At 43.2% G+C, this 26,035-nt stretch overlaps 1 protein-coding gene and 1 long non-coding RNA gene across 12 annotated transcripts in view; one reads left to right on the top strand and one right to left on the bottom strand.

The window, feature by feature from the left end:
* Nucleotides 1-11,579, bottom strand: part of LOC129529133 (uncharacterized) — a 15,058-nt gene extending 3,479 nt beyond the window's left edge. The window contains exon 1 of the long non-coding RNA XR_008674553.2: nucleotides 11,484-11,579. This is a non-coding gene — a long non-coding RNA (uncharacterized lncRNA). The remainder of the gene's footprint in view (nucleotides 1-11,483) is intronic.
* OSER1 (oxidative stress responsive serine rich 1) lies at nucleotides 5,051-26,035 on the top strand. 11 transcript variants are annotated; one of them, XM_055373021.2, is made up of 7 exons: nucleotides 5,051-5,417; nucleotides 10,966-11,130; nucleotides 11,223-11,579; nucleotides 15,571-15,688; nucleotides 19,454-19,567; nucleotides 20,185-20,304; nucleotides 24,797-26,035. In XM_055373021.2, exons 3-7 carry the CDS (start codon nucleotides 11,465-11,467, stop codon nucleotides 25,482-25,484), a joined length of 1,155 nt encoding a protein of 384 aa, XP_055228996.2. In that variant the 5' UTR covers nucleotides 5,051-5,417; nucleotides 10,966-11,130; nucleotides 11,223-11,464; the 3' UTR covers nucleotides 25,485-26,035. The 11 variants fall into 11 exon arrangements, with proteins under 11 accessions (XP_055228996.2, XP_055228993.2, XP_055228994.2 ...); XM_055373018.2 differs by having other exon boundaries at nucleotides 5,399-5,417; nucleotides 10,966-11,579; nucleotides 20,155-20,304; XM_055373019.2 differs by lacking the exon at nucleotides 5,051-5,417 and having other exon boundaries at nucleotides 9,270-11,130; nucleotides 20,155-20,304.

The raw sequence follows: 26,035 nt of genomic DNA, 5'->3' as shown, positions 1-26,035 counted from the left end.
GGAAGTCCTATGATTACTATCATCATCCCCATTTTTCAGAGGAGTAAACTGGGCACAGGGGCTTGGGCAGTGTGCCCAAGGCCACGCAGAGGGGTGGGCGTCTGAGGCAGGGCTTCTCAGAGGCAGTGTGGCTCCTAGGCGCTCCGCAACACCTTTACCAAATGCTGCCAGGCGACATCCTCAAGGACAGCGGCCAAGTCGAGTGCTTCTGAGGCAAAGGCCAAGCCCCTCAACTGAGTATCCCAAAGACAAGACCGACTCCAGCTTGCAACCAGAAAGACCTGGGCTCAAATCCGGCATAGATCCTTCTGAGCTGTGTGAAAGCAGCAAGCCATTTTCCTCTCTAAGCCTCAGTTTCCTCATCTGTAAAATGGGGATAAATAATAGTACCTGCCTCCCAGGGCTAACCAGGAGATAAAAATGATAAGGTGCCTGAGTCTTTATATTTTCTAAATTTTCTATAAAGGTGTATTTTTCTTTTGTTAGAATTATTTTTTATTAAAAAATAATATATTAACACATTAAAATATTTCCAAAGTTTGGGGGGGGTATTAAATAACCCAGGAGCCAGACGGATGGGAGGAGATAAATCACATTCGATTTGAGTCAATTAAACTGGAAGGGACTGGGGAAAGGCCAGAAGACCAGGCTTAGGGGGAAAGATAACCTGCTCAATTAGAAACACATCATGTTTCACCAGGTGTCAGAGGGACATCCACATAGGCAACTGAATAGGAAGACTGTGGACACAGAGGTGTGGCATCGAGGAGACACATGGGCTGCAGATATGAATGTGGTATCAGCAGCAGGCAGATGTGACCTGAAGCTATGGAAGACATTTACTGTTTCTGCCTGCCCTTTCCCTCTACCCCTTTTATGGGTGACAGCAGCCCACTTTTCCCTTTGGAGAAGTACCCCACCCCTTTCCACACAGTCTTGGTGAGACAATCAAAGTGTCCTGCCACCCAAGCAGTGGGCACATCTGCCAAGACAGGTGTAAAGGAGGATATTTCTTGAGATGAAACCAAATGCACTTCTGTTGTGGCTAATTCCTAATTCCTAGTTAGCCTGCAGCTCCCTCCAGCCATTGAATCAATGGGAGCCATTGCCTGGCTCTGTTTTAAATTAGATTTCTTGAGTCTGTGGACATTAGTGTTAAAATGTGACTTCGTTGAGGCAGAAACAGTTTTCCTAACTTCCAAAATCTTCCCTTTACAGAGCAAGATGACAACTTGGGGATGAGAGGATAGAGATTTTCTATAGGCCATTGTGTGGAGATGACACAGTATAAGGTTCAGACAAGTTCCTGTACAGCAAGTGGGGCAAAAGCCTTCTGGTGCTGCCAAGGAGAAAAAAAGCAGGACAAGAGTTCAGGTGCAAGTGTCTACCCTCCTCAAAGGAAAACTCCTATGTAGGACTAAGAAGCATCTGGACAGGTTTGGGGGACAGTAGGATCCCACTTTCCCAAGCACAGCCCAGGGAGAGATGCCCCCCACTGACCACACGACAGCACTAAGCTGGCACCGAAGCTGTAGTAACAGCAGCCCGTTGTCCCCTTGACCTGTGGGTGCCATGTAGGTGGTAATCCAGATGTGTCCACATGTCCCAGTGATGTGCTAAGTGGACTGAGGGACAAAGAGAGGCCAGGTGACAAGCTGCGAGGGTTGTGGCACATGAGGACCTCATGGCTACAGACAGGCAATTTTCTAAGCACGTCCGTATACTGCTCAGGAACTAAATCAGGTTCACCCCATTTTGGTAGGTTCCACCATAATCTGTAATGCCCGGGGACAAATTCCGAGCGACCACGTGGGAGTGAAGACCAGCAACGGGCAGGGAATGGCATCTGAGCCATAAAGCTCACCCACTGCCCCCTTATACCCAGATGCCACCCCGGGAGGATGGGAGCACACAGGAGAGAGGAGGATCCTGAACATTGAATATCTGTGCAAAACAGAGCGCTGTAAACCAGAAGAGAAGGAAATATCCCCTCAAGTTGGGAGAATGGAAGTTTGAGATGAAAATGAGATTAGATGAAAATACAGGGCTGGGTGTGGTGGCTCGTGCCTGTAATCCTAGCACTTTGGGAGGTCCAGGCGGGCAGATCACTTGAGGTCAGGAGTTCGAGACCAGCCTGGCCAATGTAGTAAAACACCCGTCTCTGCTAAAAATGCAAAAATTAGCCAGGAATGGTGGCGCATGCCTGCAGTCCCGGTTACTCGGGGGGCTGAGGCAGGAGGATAGCTTGAACCTGGGAGGTGGAAGTTACAGTCAGCCGAGATCGTGCCACTGCACTCCAGCCTGGGCGACAGAGCGAGACGCCATCTCAAAAAAAAAAAAAAAAAAGAAAAGAAAAAGAAAAAATACAGAGGAAGTTACAGTTTTTGCCCCTGTGAGTAGGAGTGGGTCAAATATGACCCTGCCATGAAAGCCAATCAGTTTCTCTCCTGGGAATTTGAATCTTGTACGGAGAGATGTATCAGGAACAAAGATGTGTGGAACTGAATCACCTGGAGGCAATGCTCAGAGATTCCTGGCACCTGGGAAAGGCTCGGTCTGGCTCCCAGGCTGATAAGGCCTAGCTGTTTAGCTTTTCCTTTTGTTGAGCGAGCTTTCTGACACTCTTCTAGTGGATTCCTTTTTCACTTGAGCAAGTCAGATTTGTTTTCCATATTCAACCCGGCATCATCCTGGAAGTGAATGTGAGATGAGAAGAGAGCCAAGGCATGGCCCCTGAGGATCAGCAGACCAGCGAGAAAAGAGGAACCTGCAGACGAGATAGAAAAGGTGAGGCTGAGAGGGTGCCCCTGTGAGCAGTGGCCACAGGGGCTGAAAGGAGAGCGAGTGGAGGAGGCGGCTGTGTTCAGTGTCAGGCAGGGCTTAAAAGTCAAGCAACATGAGAATGAGACTAGGGCCACTGGATTCAGCAACAAGGAGGTTATCCGTGACCTTGGCAAGGAACATTTTAGTGGGATAGAAGTCTGGTTGCAGTAGATTGAAGAAAGGGTGGTGAGACAGAGACACACACACACAGAGAGAGAGAAGGGGGGTGGGTGGAGAGGGGAAGAAGTACAGCCACTGAGAGAGAGAGACAGAGAGAGACCGACCCAGAGAGAGAGAGAAGGGGGGTGGGTGGAGAGGGGAAGAAGTAGAGCCACTGGCTAAGGCTCCAACAGGGAGAAAAGGACAGGAGCTCTATGGGGAACCTGGGTAGAAGGGGGCTTTGTGGGTTTGGGGTTTGCTTTTTTTGTTTTCAGTTTTACTATGACAGAAGACATGATGTGTGTTTGCATATACAAAAGAAAGTGAGTTTCCTGAGAAGGGAGGAGAGCTGGGATTGGTTTTAGCTAGGAGGAGGGAAAGGAGAAAGGATGGCTATAGAGACAGGCAAAGATAAGGGACGGAGAGCAAGATTTCATATCTATTGGTTTCTGAAAACACAGATGTACTTTTCTGTTGAAAACTTTTCTTCTTCCCCTCAGGCAGAGTTAGATGCTCATGAATACATAAGCTGAAAATGAAATACTTTGAAAAATGATAGCTCACTGAGTGTCAACACTTGAGGGGCAAGATTGGTTTTGAGCATATGGAGGGTAAAGAAAGAATTCTTGAGAGTTAGGCTGAGCCAGGAAACTGCAATACACTTTCCTGAACTGTGTTCAAATGTGGAGTAAGCTGAAGACTCTCACCAAGACACAGCTTAGTTCAAACTGAAAAACCAAACGCAGCTATTCTACAATTGGGCAGATACAATAATTTATGAATTCCTAAAGGCTTAGCTCAGCAGCTTTAGAGCAGGAACTCTAAACTTTGTTTTGTTTTGCACAGGTTATACACTGACATGATTCAAAAATCAGAACACAAGGTATACACTCAGAAGCCTGGCCCCCAACCACTTCCTGAAACACTTCTCTTAGTTTCTTGTCTAGCTTATCAGTTTTTCTTTATGAAGACAGAAGCAATACAAACATATATTCTTAGCTGTACGTCGTGCTTTTTTTCATCTATATCTTAGAGATCTTTCCTCAGCACACACAGAGCTTCCTCAAACTTTTTCCCAGTTATATCGTATTTTGCTTTGTGGATGCACCAGTCCTGTACATACACTTCGGTTGTTTCCGATCTTTTGCTATTGCAGCCAATGTTGCAATGGATCACCTTTTACATAAATTATTACATATATGTACAAATGTCATCTACAGGGTAGATTCTCAGACTTGTAATTTTGGTAGATATTGCCCAAATCAACAGGGCTGTCAATTTCACAATCCCACTGGTAATGTATTAAAAGTCCTGCTATTTATTCTCCCAACTCCCCCACCTCCAGCCCCATCCACAGGGCATGCTGTCAATCAAGCTTTGGGATTTCTGCCAATCTGACAGGTTAAAAATGGTATCTCCGCATACTTTTTATAAGCACTTCTCTTTGAAGATTGAGACTGAGCATCTTTTCATAAGTTTAAGTGCTATTTGTATTTCTTTTGCTGTGAACCGTCTGCTCATGTCCTTTGCTCACTTTCTCTATTCGGCTGCTGCAGCAGAAGTCCTTAACCAGTGGTCTGTGGCTTTCTTGGAGGAAGGGAGGGAGGGCTGTCTTGTGACTCAGATAAGGTTAAGAATTGTAGGGAAAAAAACAGCTCACCCTAACCTGATACCTATTTTGTGGTAAACATAGAGATGTTTAAGTTTTAAAAACTTTTAACTGAAGTTTAGTTATACACACAGAAAAATGTACATATACCACATTATAGCACACACTCCTATAACCAACATTGGATCAAGGAACAATATTACCAGCACCCCAAAAGCCCCTCTCAACACTACCTTCCAATCCTTACCACATGGAGATTCTTTCTTCTGCAGCTTTATTTCTTGATTCTATTCTAAAGGCAAGTGATCCACAAATCCCGGGTCTTCCTCAGTTTTGAAGCCACAGTGAAGGGCTTCACCATCGGTAAGGAAAGAGGCCCTGCAGTCCTAGGGCTCCCTCTGCTGGTGATCAGCAGCTACCAGGAAAAGCTGCCCCTCCCCTCCTGGAGCTCTGAGGATTGACTGGAGTCTTGGAAATCAAATTGGTGCAGGCTTAATGGGAATCGGCACACAGGCGCATGGCTGAGGCATCAGAGTCCTCCTTCACTCTCCATCCTGTTAACATTTCGCGAAAGCAACTAGCAAAACAATAGACCACAGTAGCTTGGGGGCCATGAAGAGAATGACAAGAAAGAGCGGCGAATTCCCGCTTCCCAACCCTTGCCTATTCCCCACCCACAAAAACGAGGCTGTTGTGAAAGGTCCTGCTGCTTGAATCAACTGTCAAAGGCATCAACAGTCCTCAGTAATGTTTCCAGAAAGCCAGTAGACAACTGGAATTATTTGCTGAGATGACTGACTGACTGATGGACTCACTGGCTCCTGTGGTAGGTACAGCTCCTATTCTGGTGGACTGCATGCGAAGTGCCATGGGACAACGGGGTCGGGCCATTTAACCCACACAGGGGAGCAGGGCTTGAGGGAGGGAAAGTCAACATAATAGGTTCTTCTTGCCCTCCAGAAATTTAGCATCTAGCAGGAGATACAAGAAATGTATGGGTAAAGTGCTGAAAATAAGTTCAGGAGGGACCTGAAGAAGCTCCAGGTGAAATGTTACTGTGGTCGTAGAGACAGGGAGGGGACCTGAGCTGACGAAGTGGACGGGTGGTAGACAGAGGAGCTGGAGGCTCTTCAGTTGTGGGGAGGGGCAAAAAACCAGATGCCCAGAGAAGCCAACAGGCCCCCAGTGGACTCTCATGGGAGAAGAAAGTGGGGACGATCACCACCATTGAGGCAGGTCCTTAGGGCTGTGGGTCCAGGAACTCCATTTTGTCAGGGTACCCAGAGCCAAACAAATTCTGGGGGATGGACTATCTGTTGGGATGGACTATCTGTTGACTGAAGATCTATAAGCCAGGTGCAGTGTATTCGTTTGCAGAAAGGACTATGTCCTTTCCACAACTGGAATGCTTGTGTTTGCCTTCCAGGGCTCCCTTGTTTCTTTCCTCCGATTATTTCCCACCCTCTCCTTAAGGATCCTGACCTTTCCTGTGGCTTCAATGGCCACCTGTATGCAGACTCCACAGTTTTTATTTTCAGTCCCCACCTCCCATGTGAGCTTCAGAACCATATATCTTCATGCCTGCTAGACACCTCCACGCGGCTGCCCCACGGATCTCTCAGGTTCACTCTGTCCAAACTGAACTAATTTAGAGATATATCAGCACAGAGAGGCAGTGAGAGCACAGACTCTACCAAGCTGCCTAGGTTCAAATTCTAGCTCCGCCACTTGTTAGCTGTGTGACCTTGGCGAGTTACTTAACTTCTCTTTGCTTCAGTTTCCTCATCTGGAAGATGAGTGTGATAATGGTAATCTCATAGAATTGTGGTGAGAACTAAAATGAGTCTTCTGATGCATAGGAAGAGCTATGAAAGTATTAGCCCTCATAGGCTGGGCACGGTAGCTCATGCCTGCAGTCCCAGCACTTTGGGAGGCTGAGGCAGGCAGATCACTTGAGGCCAGGAGTCCGAGAGCAGCCTGGCCAACATGGCAAAATGCAGTCTCCACAAAAAAAAAAAAAAAAAAAAAATTAGCCAGGCATGGTGGCACACGTGGGTGACTAAGGCAGGAGAATCACTCGAATTAGGGAAGCAGAGGTTGCAGTGAGCCAAGATTGCACCACTGCACCCCAGCCTGGGCAACAGAGCAAGACTCTGTCTCAAAAAAAAAAAAAAAAAAAAAAAAAAAAAAGAAAAGAAAAAGAAAAGGAAAGAAATAAAAGAAAGTATTAGCTGTTACTATGATTCTCCATTTAAATGTTCTTCCTCTGCCCACTGTCAGCTGGGTTCAACAGAGTTTAATTGAGACGGGCACCAATATCCATTCAGTTGCTCAAACTGGAAAGCAAAGTATCATTGTCAGCTTTCTCTCACTGCCCATCCTGTTCGTAGTCAATCTCTCCCCAAGGCCTGATCTACACAACTTTCCAATCGGCTCACTTGTTCTCCATACTTAGGGCCACCTGCCCCTTCGATCGCCATCATCTCAGGCCTGGATCACCATGCCGGCTCACGCTGAAACCAGTCATCTTTCTAAAATAAATTTGGTCATTTCTTTCCATAGCTCCTACAGTTCTCAGAAGGAGAAACCTCAGGATAAGTCCCTTGCTGCAGCCTTTGGGACCTGATTCCTCCTTTCATCTGCACTTGAAACTTTTATGTTCAAAACCAAACCGTCCCACACTCCCCAAACCTAGTCTTCTTGGATTCCCTTCTTTAGTGAAGGGGGCCACCTACTGGCGCGGCTCAGGCCAGACATCTGCTCAGCAGGCCGCCGAGCCCTGCTGGTCTCACCATCCTTCAGCCATGGTTCCCATTCTGGTCTTCCCTCAGATTATTTCGAGTGTCTTCTAACTGGTCTGTCTTACATTCCCCACCCTCCCCATCTACCTTCTAAGAGTCTGCTAGAATGATATAAATTGCTACTAAAAATACAAAAATTAGCAGAGCATGGTGGTGCTCGCCTGTAATCCCAGCTACTGAGGAGGCTGAGGCACGAGAATCAGTCGAACCTGGGGGCGGAGGTTACAGTGAGCCAAGATTGTGCCATTTCACTCCAGCCTGGGTGACAGAGCGAGACCTCAAAAAAAAAAAAAAAAAAAAAGGTTTCAATAGTTTCTGGCACACAACACTCAATGACTTCCTTTAATAAGTAATTATTGAGAGCCAACTATGTGCCACATAGAGTTCAGGCCTTGGGGATACACTGTATTTTCATCAATTCTCAGACACCATCATTTTAAAGACTCACCACTTACTGTAGGAACAAGAAAGAAAAAAATACTACCAATTAAACCAGGACACACTGGCGATTATAAGACACATTCAGATTTTCTAACCGCTATTAATAAATTGTGGGAAAATGTGCATCTTTGATTAAAAAAAATAGTGACTAAAAAAAAGACACAAAGTCCCTGTCCTCGGGTAGCTTCTATTCTAATGAGAGGACCAAAAAATAACTATACATTGTCAGGTAGTGACAAGTGCTATGATAAAGCAGGGTAAAGGGATACACAGTGAAGGGGGTGCTGGGGAAGCCAAGGAAGACCCCCCTGGGGAGCTGATATGAGCAGAGACTTTGAATGACAAGATGAACTGTGGGTAAACAATGCTCCAGGAGGGGAAATACATACAAAAGACCTGAGAGGGAAATATGCCTGCTAGGTTCAAATATATGCAAAGAAAGAGTGGCTGGAACAGTCCTACGCCCTGGGCAGCCAATTTCCTCAAACCCAGTGGTATTTTCCAGGTGAAAGCAGGTATCCCTGGTCTAGCTGGGTACATATAGGAGGTGAAGGTGGGGAGGCTAAGAAAAGCAGTGTAACTCAGCGATCAGCAGGGTGCTATAGTCAGACTGCCTAGATTGGAATCCCCGTTCTACCACTTACAAGCTATGTAACCTTGGACATGTTATCTAACTATTCTGAGCCTAGTTTCCTCAGCTGTAAAACAGACATCATAGAAGTACATTTCACAAATTGGTTATGAAGATTACATGAGCTAACATCTTGTAAATCAAGACAAATAGTCATTATCACTATCTTCTATCCCAAAGTCATTTTAATTTTAATTTTTTTTTTTTTTTGAGACAAGGTCTTGCTCTGTAGCCCAGGCTGGAGTGCCGTGGCATGATCTCAGCTCACTGCAACCTCCACCTCCTGGGTTCAAGGGCTTCTCATGCCTCAGCCTCCAAGTAGCTAGGATTACAGGCGTGTGCCCACCACTCCCAGCTAATTTTTGTATATTTATTTATTTATTTTTTAGTAGAGATGGGGTTTCACCATGTTAGCCAGGCTGGTCTCGAACTCTTGACTTCAGGTGATCCACCTGCCTCAGCCTCCCAAAGTGTTGGGATTACAGGCGTGAGCCACCACGCCTGGCCTACCCTAAGTCTTTTAAAAAAGTATATCGAGGTAAGAAATAAATTAATTTGAGTCTTAAAACATAAGAACAGAATATTTTCCAGATTACCAACTGGTAGGATGGCAGCCACATGGTTAGGCAAATAATTTTCTTTATTACTTTGGACTTGGCTCCAAAGTTATTTTTTAAGAGAAACTATTATCTTCCTATATAAATTGTTCTTGCAGTATAAATTCATGGAATTAAGTCTCTCTTACTAAAGCATGTACAAGACACTTGTAGCAAGAAAGAAGCACTGTTAGAGGAATTTTACATCTACCACAGCTTTTTAATTAAATGGCATTACCATGTGCATTAATACAAAGTTGATTTCTTCAATATAAAGTCCACACACAAATTCAGGTTTTTTTCCCATGGTTAAAAAGACTCGGAATTGCTGGTATAGGACACCGATCTGGCTTTTTGTTCACTCAGATCCATCCCATTTTGTAGCTTTTCTATCTCATTCCAAGTCATGATGTATCACACCGTGAGCCAGTCCTATGTATAATGACTTAAAACTTCAGGCCACGTCAGGTGTGTGAGTTAACAGGCTTCAGCATTCACAAGAGGTTCTCACCTTCCAAGTACTCCCCGAGTAATGAGTCACATTCTTGGAAAGCATCTAACTCTTTATGATGGAGATGTGCTTACATAAAATGAAATACTGTAACTTTTTAGTTTTTGGTATTTAATATAATTAGGGATGGAAAGCAGGTAAAATGAGAATTCACCAAAACTGTATTGAGTATCTACTAATCCCCAGGAAGTGTGCTAAGCCCTGGGAATTCAATCACGATCCAGACAATTCTTTCCCCTCAAGGATATATGATTTTTTTTTTTTTTTTTTGAGACAGTTTTGCTCTGTTGGCCCAGGCTGGAGTGCAGTGGCGCAATCTCGGCTCACTGCAACCTCCGCCTCCCGGCTTCAAGAGATTCTCCTGCCTCAGCCTCCCAGGTAGCTGGGATTATAGGTGCATGCGCCACCATGCCCGGCCAATTTTTCATATTTTTAGTAGAGACAGGGTTTCGCCATGTTGGCCAGGCTGGTCTCAAACTCCTGACCTCAAGTGATCCACCCGCCTCGGCCTCCCAAAGTGCTGGGATTATAGGCATGAGCCACCGTGCCAGGCCTTCTCAAGGATAGATGAGATTTTATCTGAAGTTATATTTTGAAGTGGTAGCTTAAAAAGACATGTTTGGTTTTGATACATTTCACTTGGCAAGGTCTGAGGAAAAAAATACATCATATTTCCCGCTTTTTCTTGTCCAAGAGATGTTGAGAAGGGCAGTTTAAATCCTGACTTACTAGCACTGTGAGACAGGACAAAGGCAGCTAGAACAAGTTATCTAATCTCTAACATAATCTAATGCTACTAACTAGCATCATTAGGTTACAATGAATAGTTTTCTTTCAACCCGTCAGTTACTGAGCCTCTGGTATGAACGGCGAGAATTTAAAATGTTTTATCCAGGGCCAACTTCATGCTTCATGTTTAACAACGTTATACAATAAATTGTTAGATTTCATTTACAGACATAGGCCAGGCATTCCAAAGCCTGGCTGTAGTTAAGCTGGACACAGTTAAACCATCTTCGGCAGCCTATCTAGTTAGTTGACTACAACTAAGGTATTGGGGAATGACGGTGGATGGGGCCAGTTTTGGTTCAGGGAAAAACCCTCACTCTAGGGGTGGGCCACAATCAACGCCATCCAACTCTATTGCGCAAAATCATCTGTTCTCACGAAGCTTTGAGAAGTGCAGACGTGGAGCTGGAGATTGGCAGGCGAGGAGAGGCACAGCTAGATCAGCAGAACCAGTCCTGGTGATGGAGCGGGTGGCAGCTGTTGCACAGATCACCTTTTCCCGCCTACCATCTGAGCAACATTCAGAATCAGAAAAATGTAAAGAACCCTAAAATTCATCTCCTTTGGTGAACTGCCTAAATCTTTTTGCAAAATTTGGTGTGTAGGTGCATTTCTTTGGCAAGAGGATCTACAGTTCTTACCAGATTCTCAAAGGAGTCTACGCCTGAAAACACGAGATTCACCGATAAGGTTCAACTTCCTCACTTACTAGATGGAAAACTGAGAGGCCCAAAGGAGGAAAAGCAGTTGCCTCAAGACAAACAGCAGAGGTATCAAAACCGAAGGCATTTCAATTCAATTCTAATTCCGGCTTCACACTATTGACCCTGGCCACGTCCAATACCTCTTCGCTTCTCTGCAGGACCTAAAAGATCACCAGGAGGCGAGGGCTGGTGTCCGAGTCCCGGAGAGGTCGCAGGCAGTCCAGATTCTAGCATCACAGAAACTCTGGCCAAGCGCTCAGCCGGGGATTGGCTGCCATAAAGACCCCCGCACCCTGTCCTCGCCCCCGCCCCGTGGAATTCCTCTGCATAGGTGACTCCACGTAGAGGACCAAGCGCAAGGAGATCCCGGGGCGGTGGAGGCAGAGGACTACTGTGAAGAATGACGCCTACTCACTCACCTAACAGACAGGAGGAAGCAGGCACGCCCCAAAAACGGGTCGGGAGCAAATCCACGCCACTGGGAGGAGGCAAACCGAAGAATAACAGGAAATTACGTAAGGCGCACGTGCTTCTGAGGGGGGCGGGTGCGGGGCGTTCGAGAGGCGCGGCCGCCGCCCTGCGTCTGCGCAGTCGTCGGCTGCCGCGCTGCCGAGTCACTGGGGTGGGAGGAGCATGAGCAGGGGGCGGGGTGCATGCCGGAGTGCGCAGGCGCAATGCAACTCCCGAGGCGCGGGCCGCCCCCTTGGCTGGTTTGGATCCGGGTCAGTCGGGCGCCGAGATTTGGGAGAGACGCTCTGGACTGACTGCACCGCATCACCGGAGCGTCCCGGCTGCGAAGAGGTAAGTGCCCTGACGTGACGGGGAGGGGCCGCAGCACTGCGTCTCGGCTTCCACTGCCGGTCTGGCCGCGGGCGGTTTTCCCCGGGCCCGCCCGCCTTGGGTCGCGTCGTCTCCCGACGCCTCCTGCCTGGGCCGGGCCTGGGCCTCTCCGCGCCCCCTTATCTGCCGCGGCCTGTGCCTGCTGGAGCTCCGAGCTCCACGCTCTCTCCCCTTCCCGCCTTCCCGTCCTCCCGCGGTCCCCACCCCGTCTCGCTCCTCCGCCGTCTCCCGCCCAGCGGCAGCTTCCCCTTTTCGCCCTCCTTGGCCGCCCTTTGCCCCTTCCAGTCCTTTCCCTCTCGCCTCGGAGCCCCATTCTCGTTGGCTACCTCTTCGGCCCCACTCCTTTCTTCTCCCGCATCCCTTGTGCCTCGCTCCGACTCCAGCCTCTCGTTCCGACCCCAGGAATCTCCCGAGGAGCGCAACTTTACAGCTGGAGACCCCGGGCGGGCAGTGCCCCTGGACAGCTCCCTGCTTGGCGTTGTCCCCACACTCCAAGCCCCGTCCTACCCCTCTGGGTTCTGACTAGGAATTTTCCTCCGTTCATGTTTAACCGCGACAGGCACAGACTCTGGGTGAAAAGAAAGAACTTTGTGCTTTGGCTGCAGCGCTGCGAGTATAGAGGGATGAGTGAGTTGCACAGAGAGGTGTGAATGTGCTTTTTGTCCTGGGGGCCGATTGTTTCCTCCCGGTCTAGTTTGCCTCTTAGAGTTGCTGGGCATGGTTTTCTTCCCCATACTCTACGCTTCCTGGTGGTCTGGGAGTTTCGAAATCTTTAATGTTGTGATGACAACGCTTACCCGCGCATCCCTTCTTGATCGTTCTTAGGTCTTCTCAGGGGCCTGGAAATGTAGACCTAGACTTGGGATTCAAGGAGGTCTTGGTTAAAACGGCAAGATGTAAATAAGATTGTGACGCATCCATTTCGTTGAAAGAAAAAACCAGGAATTTGGCCTTTTGATGGAGGAACTTAGAAGAACTTTGTAATTTTTGTAAGGTTGTGGAAAATCTGAGGCAAAGTTAAATTGCCTGGTTTGATTTGACTTAAAGTAACTTCGAATAGGCTTTTTAAAGTTTCATCTCTTTGGAGATTGTTCAACTTCACGAGTTCACCGCAGTGAAAACGCCAAGACTGTCTCCCACAAATTTAATATTAATGAAGAAGGGCAAGCCAATTATATCTGTTGTCCAGAGTTAGTTGTACAGCCCTTTCTTTGAATGGGGATCTGGGGATGCAGAGGAACATAATGAGCCTTTTATAATTACAAACATGCTCTTCTCTAGCTCTTAAGGTTATGCCTAACGCTCACCTTTGCTCTTGGCTAAAATAACTGAGAAAAAAAGTGGGTAGTAAAAAAATGCTGGAAGTCTGAAAATGGTTTAGACAGAACTTCATTCCTGAAGTTTTAGTCTGTAGCCAGATTTTAATTCTGGCCTGTTTTGGTTTTTAGATGATATATCTTTTAGTGTGTCAACAGGAATGTAAAGTTTGTATTAACATCTAGGGTGATCACCTGCCATGCTATTAAGTCAGCATGGTATAATTAAAAGTTACATATGTAGGTTCAGAGCCTCTTAGCACAGTGTTACATTGTAAGCTCTTGGAGGGCAGGAATGAGATTCTAGTCCTTACGGGAATGGAGTTTGGGCTTCTATCCCTAGCATTCATTCTAGTGCCATGCACGTGGTAGGAATTCTGTAAATATTTGTGAAAGAAATGAATTTCTGCCTGTAGGGTTCAGCAGTGTATACTTAAATGTGATGTGTACGTAAATGCTGACTGATTTCCAGAGAGGGCTAAAGAGGACTTGGCGGGGGTCTGCGGGTTGGGGAGATTGGCTCAGATGATTTATGAACTCGGTAAGGGCGGAACATTGACTAACGGATCATAAGGTAATTGAGGAACACTGTAAGTCAAACTTCAATTTAGTTCTACCAGCAGGAAGAATTTGTTTACAACCTGCAGTAGTACTCTTTTAGATGATGTGAAGCTTTGAAAATATTGAAATAAGTGATTGCTCACCTCTCCCCCCAGGTATATAGGAATTGATTGTGTATTTGGGGGATCCTACCCTAAACTGAGAATTAGAGACTAGTGAAGCATGGGATTGTGTGGATAATGTTTCTTCATGTTTATGTACTTAAATAAACCAGCAAAATATACGTGGAGAATGTATTTAAATTTTTTTTTGTCCTAAGAAGTTGAGGTGCAGGCTGGCTGAATTTTTTTTTTTTTTTTAAGTAGCTGAATTCTTTTGAGACTGTTTTCAGTGTTCCCCAGAGAGCTCTGCCTAAAATACCTTAACTTCCGCAAATAAGTAAAGTGAAAAGTCCTGATTCCTTGCCTCTTTATTTTGCGCTGGTACTACAATAATATAATGGTTACTTTATATCAAACATTATGACACCTTGACCTTTGGAATATTAGAGGTCTCACAATAACTTCGGAGCCACCTTGAGAAAGGAGCAGATATGAATCAGAGAGGACCCAAGGGCCGGTGGAGAGGCACTGCTCCCTCTGAGAATGCCCAAGGGGGTGGGGGCGGAGGGGGGGCGGGTAAAGGCTTAGAAATAAAGAGGTGAAGTGAACCTTTTGCTTCAAATATTCTCTATTTCTATTTTTCTTGTGGTACTTTTCTTCTGATTCTCTCTGATATGTTCATAGATGCTGGTTTGCTTAATTTGTATTCAAAATTTGGTACTAATAACCCTGAGTGAAAAAATAATTTGGAGACTAGATTCAAGGGTTTATTAACAGACTTCTCTGTTGTGTTTCTTGTTGCTTTGGTTGGTTCTTCATCTACCTTTCTCTGTTTAAATATAAAAATCAGGTGGAAAATATGGAGGACTTTGGTTAATCAAACTAGTTAAGAGATCATTTAGTGGTTCGTCTACACAATAGTCATTTCTGTTTTTTTTTTTCTTTACTTTCAACCTTTCTTTAGGCTAAAGAGAAGTTTGTTTGTTTTCTTTTCTTTTTCCACTCATGTGCACAATGAATTTTTTAGGGGGTTGCAAATGTATAGTTCATTTATTTTCTTTCTTGTTTAACAATTAATTACACTATTCCAGGCTATGAAGAAAAACACAAATGGAAGTATCAACCTTACTGGTAGAGTGCATTTCTAATTCTGCTTTCACAGTGGTAACGTCTTGTTCTCTAAAACGTGTCTTCCTGTGAACATAGCTGTCTAGGTCAGGACTGCTCTAGAGAAATGCTATCATGTGTCATGAAACTTATACTTAACTAGGGTTAGGCCAGACAAATACTCAGTGTCATTTTAAAGAATCAGAGTGCTATAATTTGAGCGATTCCCTTTTATTTCTGATGTCATTTTGTTCATAGGTTTCTAGACCAACTGGGGAGATACCCCTGTTAAAAAGTATGTATACTGAAACATAGATTTTAGATCATCTAGTTTCCAAAATTGTGTAATAGGATTTTGGCATCAAGTATGTGAACAGTTTATATTCTGTCATAGTACATATCCATTTTTGGTATCATTTCATTTGTTTCCCTTTAAGAAATAAAACCTATAGTCTCCAGTTATCTACACTGAAACTTCCTTTTTGAAATAAAAATTTGCTTTTTTTTTCTAACAGTAATGGTAACAGGTATACTTTTGATCCCACCTGTTTTTACTTTGCTCACTTTATTTTCTTTTTTAGTGCAAACAGGGACATCGATAAGTAGTGTAAAAACTTGCACAATGAAATCCGAAGCCAAGGATGGAGAGGAGGAGAGTCTACAGACTGCTTTCAAAAAATTAAGAGTGGATGCATCAGGGTAATTAAATATGTAATATGTTATTTGGAATTATTTGTTTACTCATTTTAAATAGTCGCTTTTCCCTAAAAAGCTCTTCCTCTTTTAATATTTCTCATTATTGAAAGAAGATATAAATGCTAATAGTGCGACATTCTTCCAGATTCTGCACAGTATTGTTTTAGTTTAAAAAGAAAACCCTTTGGTTAAATTTGAAAAGTAGCAGTTCATTTGCCCTCCCAGGTTGGGTGTTTTGGTTTTCGTTCACTTTGAGGAGGGCTTCCCCCCACTTCTTTTTAATCAAAGATTATCGAGCGGTGTCCCACTAGGGATTTTATCATACATCTCAAGGGAATCACAGTATTTTTCACTAAAAGTGGGTTGGCTCAATGGAAATCTATGAAGACATTGTAGATTTCATGGTCTGTGATTGCTCAGTCTATCACTATGGAAACCTCTATTCAGTAGGGTTCTGTCACTGAGATCAATAACCTTGGACCCTTTGGCCAAACTAATTAGAGCACCTGCATACCAGCTGCTCTCTGAATGTTAATATTTCACCCTTTGCAAAATGTTCTGTGTAAGACTCTTCTCACACCAATTCTTTCTCCCAGGCCAAAATAAATCAACATTTTTAATGGGTATAAGAATTTATTTTCATAAATGGAAACTAAACACTGGGAGCTCAGAGTAGAACACCCACAAGTAATAATCATCATCATTAAAGTTTATTATTCACTTCCTGTGCCCTCAACACTGGGTTAAGTACTTTGTGCACATTATTTAATCCTCACTACACCTTAGGACATGGATACTACTGTCATTTCAGTTTACAGATGAGACTCACACAAATTAAATTACTTGCTAAAAGTCACATTGGTAGGACGTTGCAGAGCCAGGATTTGAACCTAGACAGCCTGTCTCCAGAACCTCTGCTTTTTTTTTTTTTTTTTTTTTTTTTTTTTTGTGATGGATTCCGGCCCTGTCGCCCAGGCTGGAGTGCAGTGGCGTGATCTCAGCTCACTGCAAGCTCCGCCTCCCGGGTTCACGCCATTCTCCTGCCTCAGCCTCCCGAGTAGCTGGGACTACAGGCGGCCACAACCACACCTGGCTGATTTTTTGTATTTTTAGTAGAGACGGGGTTTCACCGTGTTAGCCAGGATGGTCTTGATCTCCTGACCTGGTGATCCACCCACCTCGGCCTCCCAAAGTGCTGGGATTACAGGCGAGAGCCACTGCATCCGGCCCAGAACCTCTGCTCTTAACCATCCTTTATGTGGTACCTTGAAGACAATAGGAAGAAATGCATGCAGTACCTAGCACAAAGTGAAAACTAGATGTTAGTTGTTGTTACAGCCACCTGCCTATTGCTAGTACTATTTTTGGGCTATCAAATGAGAAGATTTATGCTGATAGATTTGCACAGTAGATGTTATAGGTGCTCATATTTGCTTCCATGATACTTCAAAAACATATCTTTCCTCCTGATGGTTTTCTAATATGGTCAACTTGCCAGTTCATATCAGTACTTTGATAAATTGTCTTGGGAAACAGAAGCAAAGCAGAGAAGCAGAGAGTTCCAGATTGTGGCTGCAGTGTATCCTTTGTGATTTCTTATATAGGAATAATTTTTTTAAATCAGGAAAATACTAGGAATGTGTACACACAATTATACATACAAATCTCTTAGTGTGTAATTTTGTATAAGTAACTCTTGATACACGGAGTTCTTTCCTGATGTTTTAAGAAGTTGAAATGTAAAATAAAGCCAGGCCGGGCATGATGGCTCACGCTTGTAATTCCAGCACTTTGGGAGGCCAAGGTGAGCACATCACTTGAGCTCAGGAGTTTGAGACCAGCCTCGGCAACATGGTGAAACCCGTCTGCAAAAAACCAAAGGATTAGCTAGGCGTGGTGGTGCGTCCCTGTAGTCCCAGCTGCTCTGTAGGCTGAGGTAGGAGGATCACTTGAGCCCGGGAGCTGGACGTTGGAGTGAGCTGAGATCATGCCACTGCACTCCAGCCTGCGCAACAGAGCGAGACCCTGTCTCAAAAAAAAAAAAGTAAAATTAAGCCATTTTGGTATCCCTAAAAATTACTTGGAACATTATTTAAAAATTTTTCAAAATATATGGTCAAAAATTATGTATTTGTAAAACCAAATGCTGCATGTTCTCACTTAGAAGTGGGAGCTAAACATTGAACACACGTGGACATGGGAACAATAGACACTGCTGACTACTGGCGTGGGGAGGGCAGGAGCGGAATGTGGGTGGAAAACCTACCTATAGGGTACTGTGTTCACTACCTGGGTCCAGTATACCCATGAACAATCCTGTGTATGTACCACCTGTATCTAAAGTAAAAGCTGAAATGAAAAAAAATTATATATTTGTAGCATATATTCTGCTTTGAGTAAAATTATAAGAAGGGAAGGAGAATATTTGAGAAAACGAAATAAGAGAAGGGGTGAGTCATTAGCATGACTAAGCAGAATAAGACTTGTGTAGTAGTGTATCATACATTCTAGTTGTTTTATATTGTTGCCAGTTTACAAATGGGATATCTGAGGATTGACTCATAAGCTAACCAGGTCTTGCCAGGAATTTAGCGTGATCCTGTTCAACAGGTTTTGATTCCTTAGTGGTATTTGTCTTATTAGGACAAATCTCTATATATTTATTACAAAACAATATCCTATTTATCTGACTGGAACATAATACATGCTTATTATAGAAAAATCTACAAAAACAAAACAGGATAAAAACAGAAGTAAAAATCACAGTTTACCATAACCACTGTTAACATCTAGACCACTGGTTCATGATAGCCTATACTTATTTTACATAGTTGAGATCATAATATATGTATAGGTGTTTAGCCATGCTGCTTTCTCCTTATAAGCATTCCCCCATATCATTAAAAGTTATTTGTACACTTAATTTCTAATAATTTCCCAACATTTTACCATATAGATATGCCATAATTTAGAAATACAGTATTTTTTTTCTATTAGATATTTAGGTTATTCCCAGTTACTTTTTACTTTCAATTATGTTCTGTTGAACATCCTTTGATTTTAGTAGATTAATGTCGCTTTCTAAAGAGTTTTTGTCAACACCATAGCATGTATAGTAGGAGGGGTGTGTGTGTGTGTGTGTGTGTTGAAAAAGTCTGGAAGGATTTCCACCAATGTTTGATGTTGGTAGTCTCTGGGTTGTGAGGTTATGGATGATTCTGTTTTTCTTGCTTTTAGATTTTTTCACGTTCTTTACTGGGAACCCATATTATCTGTATAATTTTAAACCGCAAGGATTTAACTCTGAGTAATATTTCAAGTTCATTAGTTGCAAAAGTTGGAATATTTTTCTAAAAGTTGCATAATATTTGAAAATGTATTCAGTGTTAAGTTAGATGGAGTCTCCTAAACTAAGTTTAGTTCCATGACTCTGGTTTGCCGGCATAAGATAAATGGTCGGTGTCATTAGCATTCTCTGGCCATAAGGCCTGATCTGCCCCAGGGAAACAGCCTGAAAGTCTATTTATATCCTGCTGCTGGGTACACTTACCAGTCATTCTTTGGCTTATGATTTTGCAGCCATGGGCTTTTAGGGATACTCTAGATTTGGTTTTGAAGGAAAATTTACATTAAAAGCTGAGCAATTTTTGAGAAACCCAAACTAGAAAAAAAAATGTGTGGATAAAAGTTGTATTTGAGCTAGTGAGAACAATATGTTCTCCTCATTTTACAGTTTTTTGTAGCTGTAAACTTTGTTCTTGTCTTCAGGTCCGTAGCATCTCTGTCTGTTGGAGAAGGCACAGGTGTCAGAGCACCAGTCAGAACAGCAACAGATGATACCAAACCTAAAACCACATGTGCATCTAAAGACAGTTGGCACGGGTAAGAGCTTCTTATTGAAATGATTTTTATTCCAATATTATAAAATAGTATTGGATTTTCCTTTCTGAGTGTCCAGAAAAGAGTTAGGTTATGATATAGAACCTAAGACCCAATGATTAGATAAGGACCTATTCCTTCTTTTGCTGAATTTGCTGAGACTTTTTTTTGGCCTGGTCCATAGTCAATTTTTACAAATATTCTATGTCTATTTGAGAAGATTGGGACTTCTCTAATTATTCTTGGGTTCTCTGTCCATTAAGTCAGGCTTTTAAATGTGTTATTGGAACCTTTTTTTCAATTTTTTGGTCAACTTGACTTACAAATAATAGAGATGTATGTTGAAATCTACCCCATGGAAGTGTATTTGTCTATTTTCCCTTTAAATTCTATGTTTTTGCTTTATGTATCTTGAGGTTATTTTGTTGGATTTATATAGCATAGGTTTAGAATGTTTTCCTCCTGGTGAATTGAAACTTTTATTATGTAGTGACATTCTTAATCCCTCATAATGGCTTTTGTCTTAAAGTTTTCTTCTAGTTAGTGTTTCGCTTGTGTGTCTTCTTCTATTCTTTTTTTTTTTTTTTAAGACGGAGTCTTGTTCTTGCTCTGTCACACAGACTGGAGTGCAGTGTCACAATCTCAGCTCGCTGCACCCTCCACCTCCCCGGTTTAAGCAGTTCTCCTGCCTTGGCCTCCCAGGTACCTGGGGTTACGCAGGTGCCCGCCACCATGCCCAGGTAATTTTTGTATTTTTAGTAGAGACAGAATTTCGTCTTGTTGGCCAAGCTGGTCTCAAACCCCTGACCTCAGGTGATCCGCCCACTTCGGCTTCCCAAAGTGCTAGGATTACAGGTGTGAGCCACCACACCCAGCCTACTAGTCTTTCAAGCGTTCTGTGTTCTTGTATTTTAGCTGTGTTTCATATAAATAGCATATGACTAGGTTTTATTTTTTTCTGTTTTATTCAATGTGATCAGTTTGTTTTTAACTGCTGAGTTTAGTGCATTTACATTTATTTGATTATGGGTATCTTCAGAAGTGATTCTGTCATTTTACTTTATTTGTCCTGCTTTTTTCTATTTTTTTCCCACCTTACCTCTCCTCCTTTCCTTTCCAATTGTTTAAACACAATTTTGTTTTAACAGGATTTTGTTTGTTCTTTTCCTCTAGTGGTTTGGAAATGGCACACTTTGTTTCTATTCTTTCAGTAGTTGTTAGCCTTGATTTTACCATGCATGCTTTTAACAAAGACAAAAATTAATGGTATTTTAGCCCTTCTCCTTAGAAACCCTTTCCTCTGATTTCCTGACTTCCATGATATAGTTGCCCAATATTTTAGTTGTTACTTAATCTCACAAACTAGGTTTTATTATTATTATTGAAGCAGACAGTGTTTATTTAGATTTTTCTGCTTGTTTATAACTTCTTTCCTCACCATGCTTTCACCTCAGACCTCCCATATACAATCACTTACTTTTTCCTAAAGTAGTTTCTTTAGTGAAGGTTTATTATTAGTAAATAGGACCTCTGCATTGTATAACTCCATATAAATACATTTGAAAGGGCCCCCGATGTTAAATACCATCATGTCCTATTGGTAAATAACAATCATCTGTATCCATGGGGGATCAATTTCAGGTCCTCCCCACTCACACGCCCCTCTCAATACCAAAATCTGAGGATGCTTATGTCTGTTAGACGGAATGGTATAGTGTTTGCATACAACCTATGCTCATTCTCCTGTATACTTTAAACCATCTCTAGAGTACTTATAATACCTACCACAATGCTTACACAGCACTTCACTCACACAGACTCAGCATAGTGCTTAGAGCACAGCAAATTCAAGGTTTGCTTTTTGGAACTTGGTGGAAGGGATATTTTCAGTCTGCTGCTGGTTGAATCCACAAGTGTAGAATCCATGGATACAGAAGACTGACTGTACTTTGCTTTCATTTATCTGAAAATGTCTTTATTTCTTCCTTGGTTTTGAAAGATAGAGTTGATAGAGTCGACGTTATATTTCTTGATTGACAGTTATTTTCTCTTAGCACTTAAATTAGGTACAGTTCATTGTCTTCTGGTTTCGTTACATTGATATTGAAAAGCATACCTTCAATCCAATTGTTATTAATTTGGAAATAATCTTTCTAGTCTCTGGCTGCTTTTAAGATCTTCCTGTTGTCTTTGCTATTCTATAGTTTTGCTACAGAGTGTCTCTTATGTGGATTTCTTTTTATCCTGCTCCAGTGTATTTCCTGTGTTCATAGATTCTCTTATCAATTCAGAAAATTTCTTGGTCATTATGTCTATAAAAATCACTTGTCCTCTGTTCTCTGTATTCATTTCTTCAGAAATTCCAGACTTACTCCGTCGTCTCTCTTAACTTTTACATTTTTTCCAAATCCTTGTCTCTGTACTGCCTTTTAGGTCAGGGGTTGGCAAACTTTTTTTGTAAAGCACCATATGGTAAATTTTTTAGCTGTTGGAGGCCAAGAAGCAAAAATTGAAGGATATTAATAAGTGCTTAAATAAGAGAGAAAACTCCTACTCTACCCTGTTTGCCTGGGGTTGGCCGTCCTGGCTGGTGGACACATTTTGTCTTCAGTTGCTGAGACAGTCGCAGGATAGAGTGACTAGCCTGAAAGGAGAACCTTGTGGAATGGGTGGGTAGCAGGTAGTGCCAGGGTCAGTTCTACTCTCTGTCCCAGTGAGGCTCAGATCCCAGCATGCTCTTTTCTCCTCCAGAGATCCCAGCATTGGTTGGAGTCTTGAACTGAGATTCTGCCTCTCAATGATCAGCAGTTGCCAACAGTAGAGACCCAACATGTAGATGTTAGCCAGTGTGGGCGCCGGACAGTGGTGCAGCGTGTCTACTGGCCAGGAAGGCGGGCAGGGAGAATAGGGACAGGGGAGGATCCCCTAGCCTGGTCTGTGGCTCACAGTGCTGGCCCACTGGAGCAGCGTCCACAAGCTGTACAAAAACAGCCAGCGAGCCGGATCTGACCCACAGGCTGTAATTTGCTGGCCCCCGTTACAAATAATTCAGATTTATTTTCCAGTCAGTCATTCTTTCTTTAGCTGTGTGTACAAGTCCCCTCTTATCCATAGGGGATATGTTCCAAGAACCCCAGTGGACGCCTGAAACTGCAGACGATATCAAACCCATTTGCCATCAGTCAGAGCACGTTTTTGTTCATGTCTTCCACCCACGCATTTAATGCCTTTTCCATCTTAACTAAGGACTTACATGCACTGTGGCTGTAACTTTCACATTTGAAGTGCAACAGCAAGTCTATCACAAATTTGTTTTTCCTTCTTCACAATTTTTCAGATAGGAGATTCGTTCTTACCGTAGATCTTAGCAACCTCAGTATATGATTTATTTTTTTCCTTTCCTTATTAAGTCAAGAACTTTCACCTTTTCACTTAAAGAAAGCTGTCTTAGTTCATTTTCTATTGCTGTAACTGAATACCTGAGTCTGGGTAATTTTTAAAGAGACTTATTTCTTACATTTCTAGAGGCTGGGAAGTGTAAGAGCATGGCACCAGCATCTAGTGAGCGTGTCCTTGCTGCATCATAACATGGGGAAGGATATCACGTGGCAAGGGGGCTCGTGAGAAGTAGCCAAACCGGCTTTTATAACAGAGCCGTTCTTGTGATAACTATCCCTGTCCCTCAATAACCCTTTAATTCATTAATCTGTGGATGGATTAATCCATTCTTGAAGGCAGAGTCCTTGTGATCCAGTCACCCCCAAGGGTCTCAGCACTGATGCATTCGGGACCAAGTTGACAACACATGAACTTTTGGGTGACACATTCTAACCACAGCAGAAGCACTTCGTGGCTTTTCTTGGTATACCCAAACTGCTAGCATCACTACTGTTATACTCTGGGGCCATTGTTAAGTAAAATAAGAGTTACTTGAACACAAGCACTGCAGTACCATGGTAGTTGATCTAATAACCAAGATGGCTACTAAATGACTAATGGGTAGGTAGCATATACAGTGTGGATACCCTGGACGAAGGGATGATTCACATCCCAGGTGGGACGGAGCAGGATGGTGCAAGATTTCGTCATGCCGCTCACAGTGGGGCGCAATGTAAAACTTATGAATTGTTTATTTCTGGAATTTTTTATTTAATATTTTCAGACCATGGTTGACTGCAGGTAACTGAAACTGTAGAAAGCGAAACCGTGGATAAGATGGGACTACTGTGTTCTGTTTAGCTTTTTAGTGTCTTGTTTGGTTCTTGTCTCTAATTCACTTAGCAGTTTTGAGTATCTTTTCTTTTCATTCAGTTCTTTAATTTAATTTAATTTTATTTATTTATTTATTTGTTTTTGAGACGGAGTCTCGCTCTGTTGCCCAGGCTGGAGTACAGTGGCGTGATCTCAGCTCACGGCAAGCTCCACCTCCCAGGTTCACGCCATTCTCCTGCCTCAGCCTCCCAAGTATCTGGGACTACAGGCGCCCACCACCACACCCAGCTAATTTTTTGTATTTTTAGTAGAGACGGGGTTTCACCGCGTTAGCCAGGATGGTCTCAATCTCCTGACTTCGTGATCCACCTGCCTCGGCCTCCCAAAGTGCTGGGATTACAGGCGTGAGCCACCGCACCTGGCTATTTAAATATTTCACAAATAGTTATCTTACATAGTGTGTCCAGTAATTCCCAGTATCTGAAAACCTCAGGGGTTGTAAATATTGTTGGTTTTTTGGTTTTGATTGATTGGCTGTTACCAATGATAGAAATGAATCAGAAATCTATTTAATAGTAATGGCATAATGGTCATTTGTAACGTTAGCCTCACAGTGGTTCTGAAGCTGCTCTATAGGTTTAGGGCACAATATTTAGGCTTCACAGGATCGGTTTCAGTTGTCTGTTTGAGGTGCTTCCCTCAGACCCACTGGTCAAAGGCTCCCAAGCTTAGAGTTGGAACAGGGCAGGTGTTCTGTCCCAAATGTTTGGCCCAGGTGATTCAGTTAAAAAATACCATTATCTCACCTCGTTCTATAGCTTGCTAATAAGATGATGTTGACGTTTTTGAGACACAAAGACTTAGGCAGCATGAAAATGGAGGAAGGTGCATCTCTTGCAGGAAATTTATGAGCTTAGACTCATAAATCTGAGGGAAGGTAAATTTCCTACTGTCATAAAGAATCTGTTTAGGACAGCTCCATATCCCAACATCTTCTTGTATATTTTTTTTCCTCTTTAGGTCTACAAGGAAGTCTTCACGAGGAGCAGTGAGAACTCAGCGTCGTCGACGTTCTAAGTCTCCTGTCCTTCATCCTCCAAAGTTTATACATTGCAGTACAATAGCATCTTCTTCCAGCAGTCAACTCAAGCACAAAAGCCAGACTGACTCACCTGATGGCAGCAGTGGGCTGGGAATTTCATCCCCTAAAGAGTTCAGTGCAGGAGAAAGCTCTACTTCTCTCGATGCTAATCACACAGGGGCAGTCGTTGAGCCTTTGAGAACTTCTGTTCCAAGGCTCCCATCAGAGAGTAAGAAGGAAGACTCCTCTGACGCTACCCAAGTCTCCCAAGCAAGTCTCAAAGCCAGTGATCTCTCTGACTTTCAATCAGTTTCCAAGCTAAACCAGGGCAAGCCATGCACATGCATAGGCAAGGAATGCCAGTGTAAGAGATGGCATGATATGGAAGTGTATTCCTTTTCAGGCCTGCAGAGTGTCCCTCCCTTGGCTCCAGAACGAAGATCCACACTTGAGGACTACTCTCAGTCGCTGCACGCCAGAACTCTGTCTGGCTCTCCCCGATCCTGTTCTGAGCAAGCTCGAGTCTTCGTGGATGATGTGACCATTGAGGACCTGTCAGGCTACATGGAGTATTACTTGTATATTCCCAAGAAAATGTCCCACATGGCAGAAATGATGTACACCTGATAGCAAGAAGCTAATTCATATGCTTTAAACCAATGAAGGCTTGTCAAAGAGATTTAGTTAATGGCAGACCTTGTGGCCACTTTGTGTGAGAAGACATCTCTTTCTGCTCACTGTGCTTGCAATAAAAACTTTTCTTGGCATCTCAGTTAATCTTCATTCTTTAAACTTACTCTCTTGAGTTCTTACATACACTTCAAGGCGAGCAGATCAAAGAAAAATCCCCCTTATTTAGAAATGTTCCTGGGGGATGAAGAAACCATAATTACTTGAGACTGGCAGCAGTGGGTATATGGTAAAAGCCTTTGTAAAACAGTGCATTTTTCAGATTTGTTTAAGGTTTGCTAGCCAAGGAAAGTAAAATGTGATTTTGTAACTGCACTAAACATTTGTCATGCTGTAGTTGCCAGCCCAGAATATTAGAAGTTACAAGACTGATTTAAACCGTCTCTGATTTAATGCAAGATATATTGTGTCTATAAAGGTTTCTCTTGTTATTGTTAAGCCAGAGATCTAAGGTTTAGATTCAATTTGAATAAACTAGCTGGCCTGCC

Source organism: Gorilla gorilla, chromosome 21 (assembly GCF_029281585.2).
Source record: "Gorilla gorilla gorilla isolate KB3781 chromosome 21, NHGRI_mGorGor1-v2.1_pri, whole genome shotgun sequence".
NCBI lineage: Eukaryota > Metazoa > Chordata > Mammalia > Primates > Hominidae > Gorilla > Gorilla gorilla.
The sequence above is the reverse complement of the archived record's forward strand: the minus strand, read 5'-3'. Positions and strand labels throughout refer to the sequence as shown.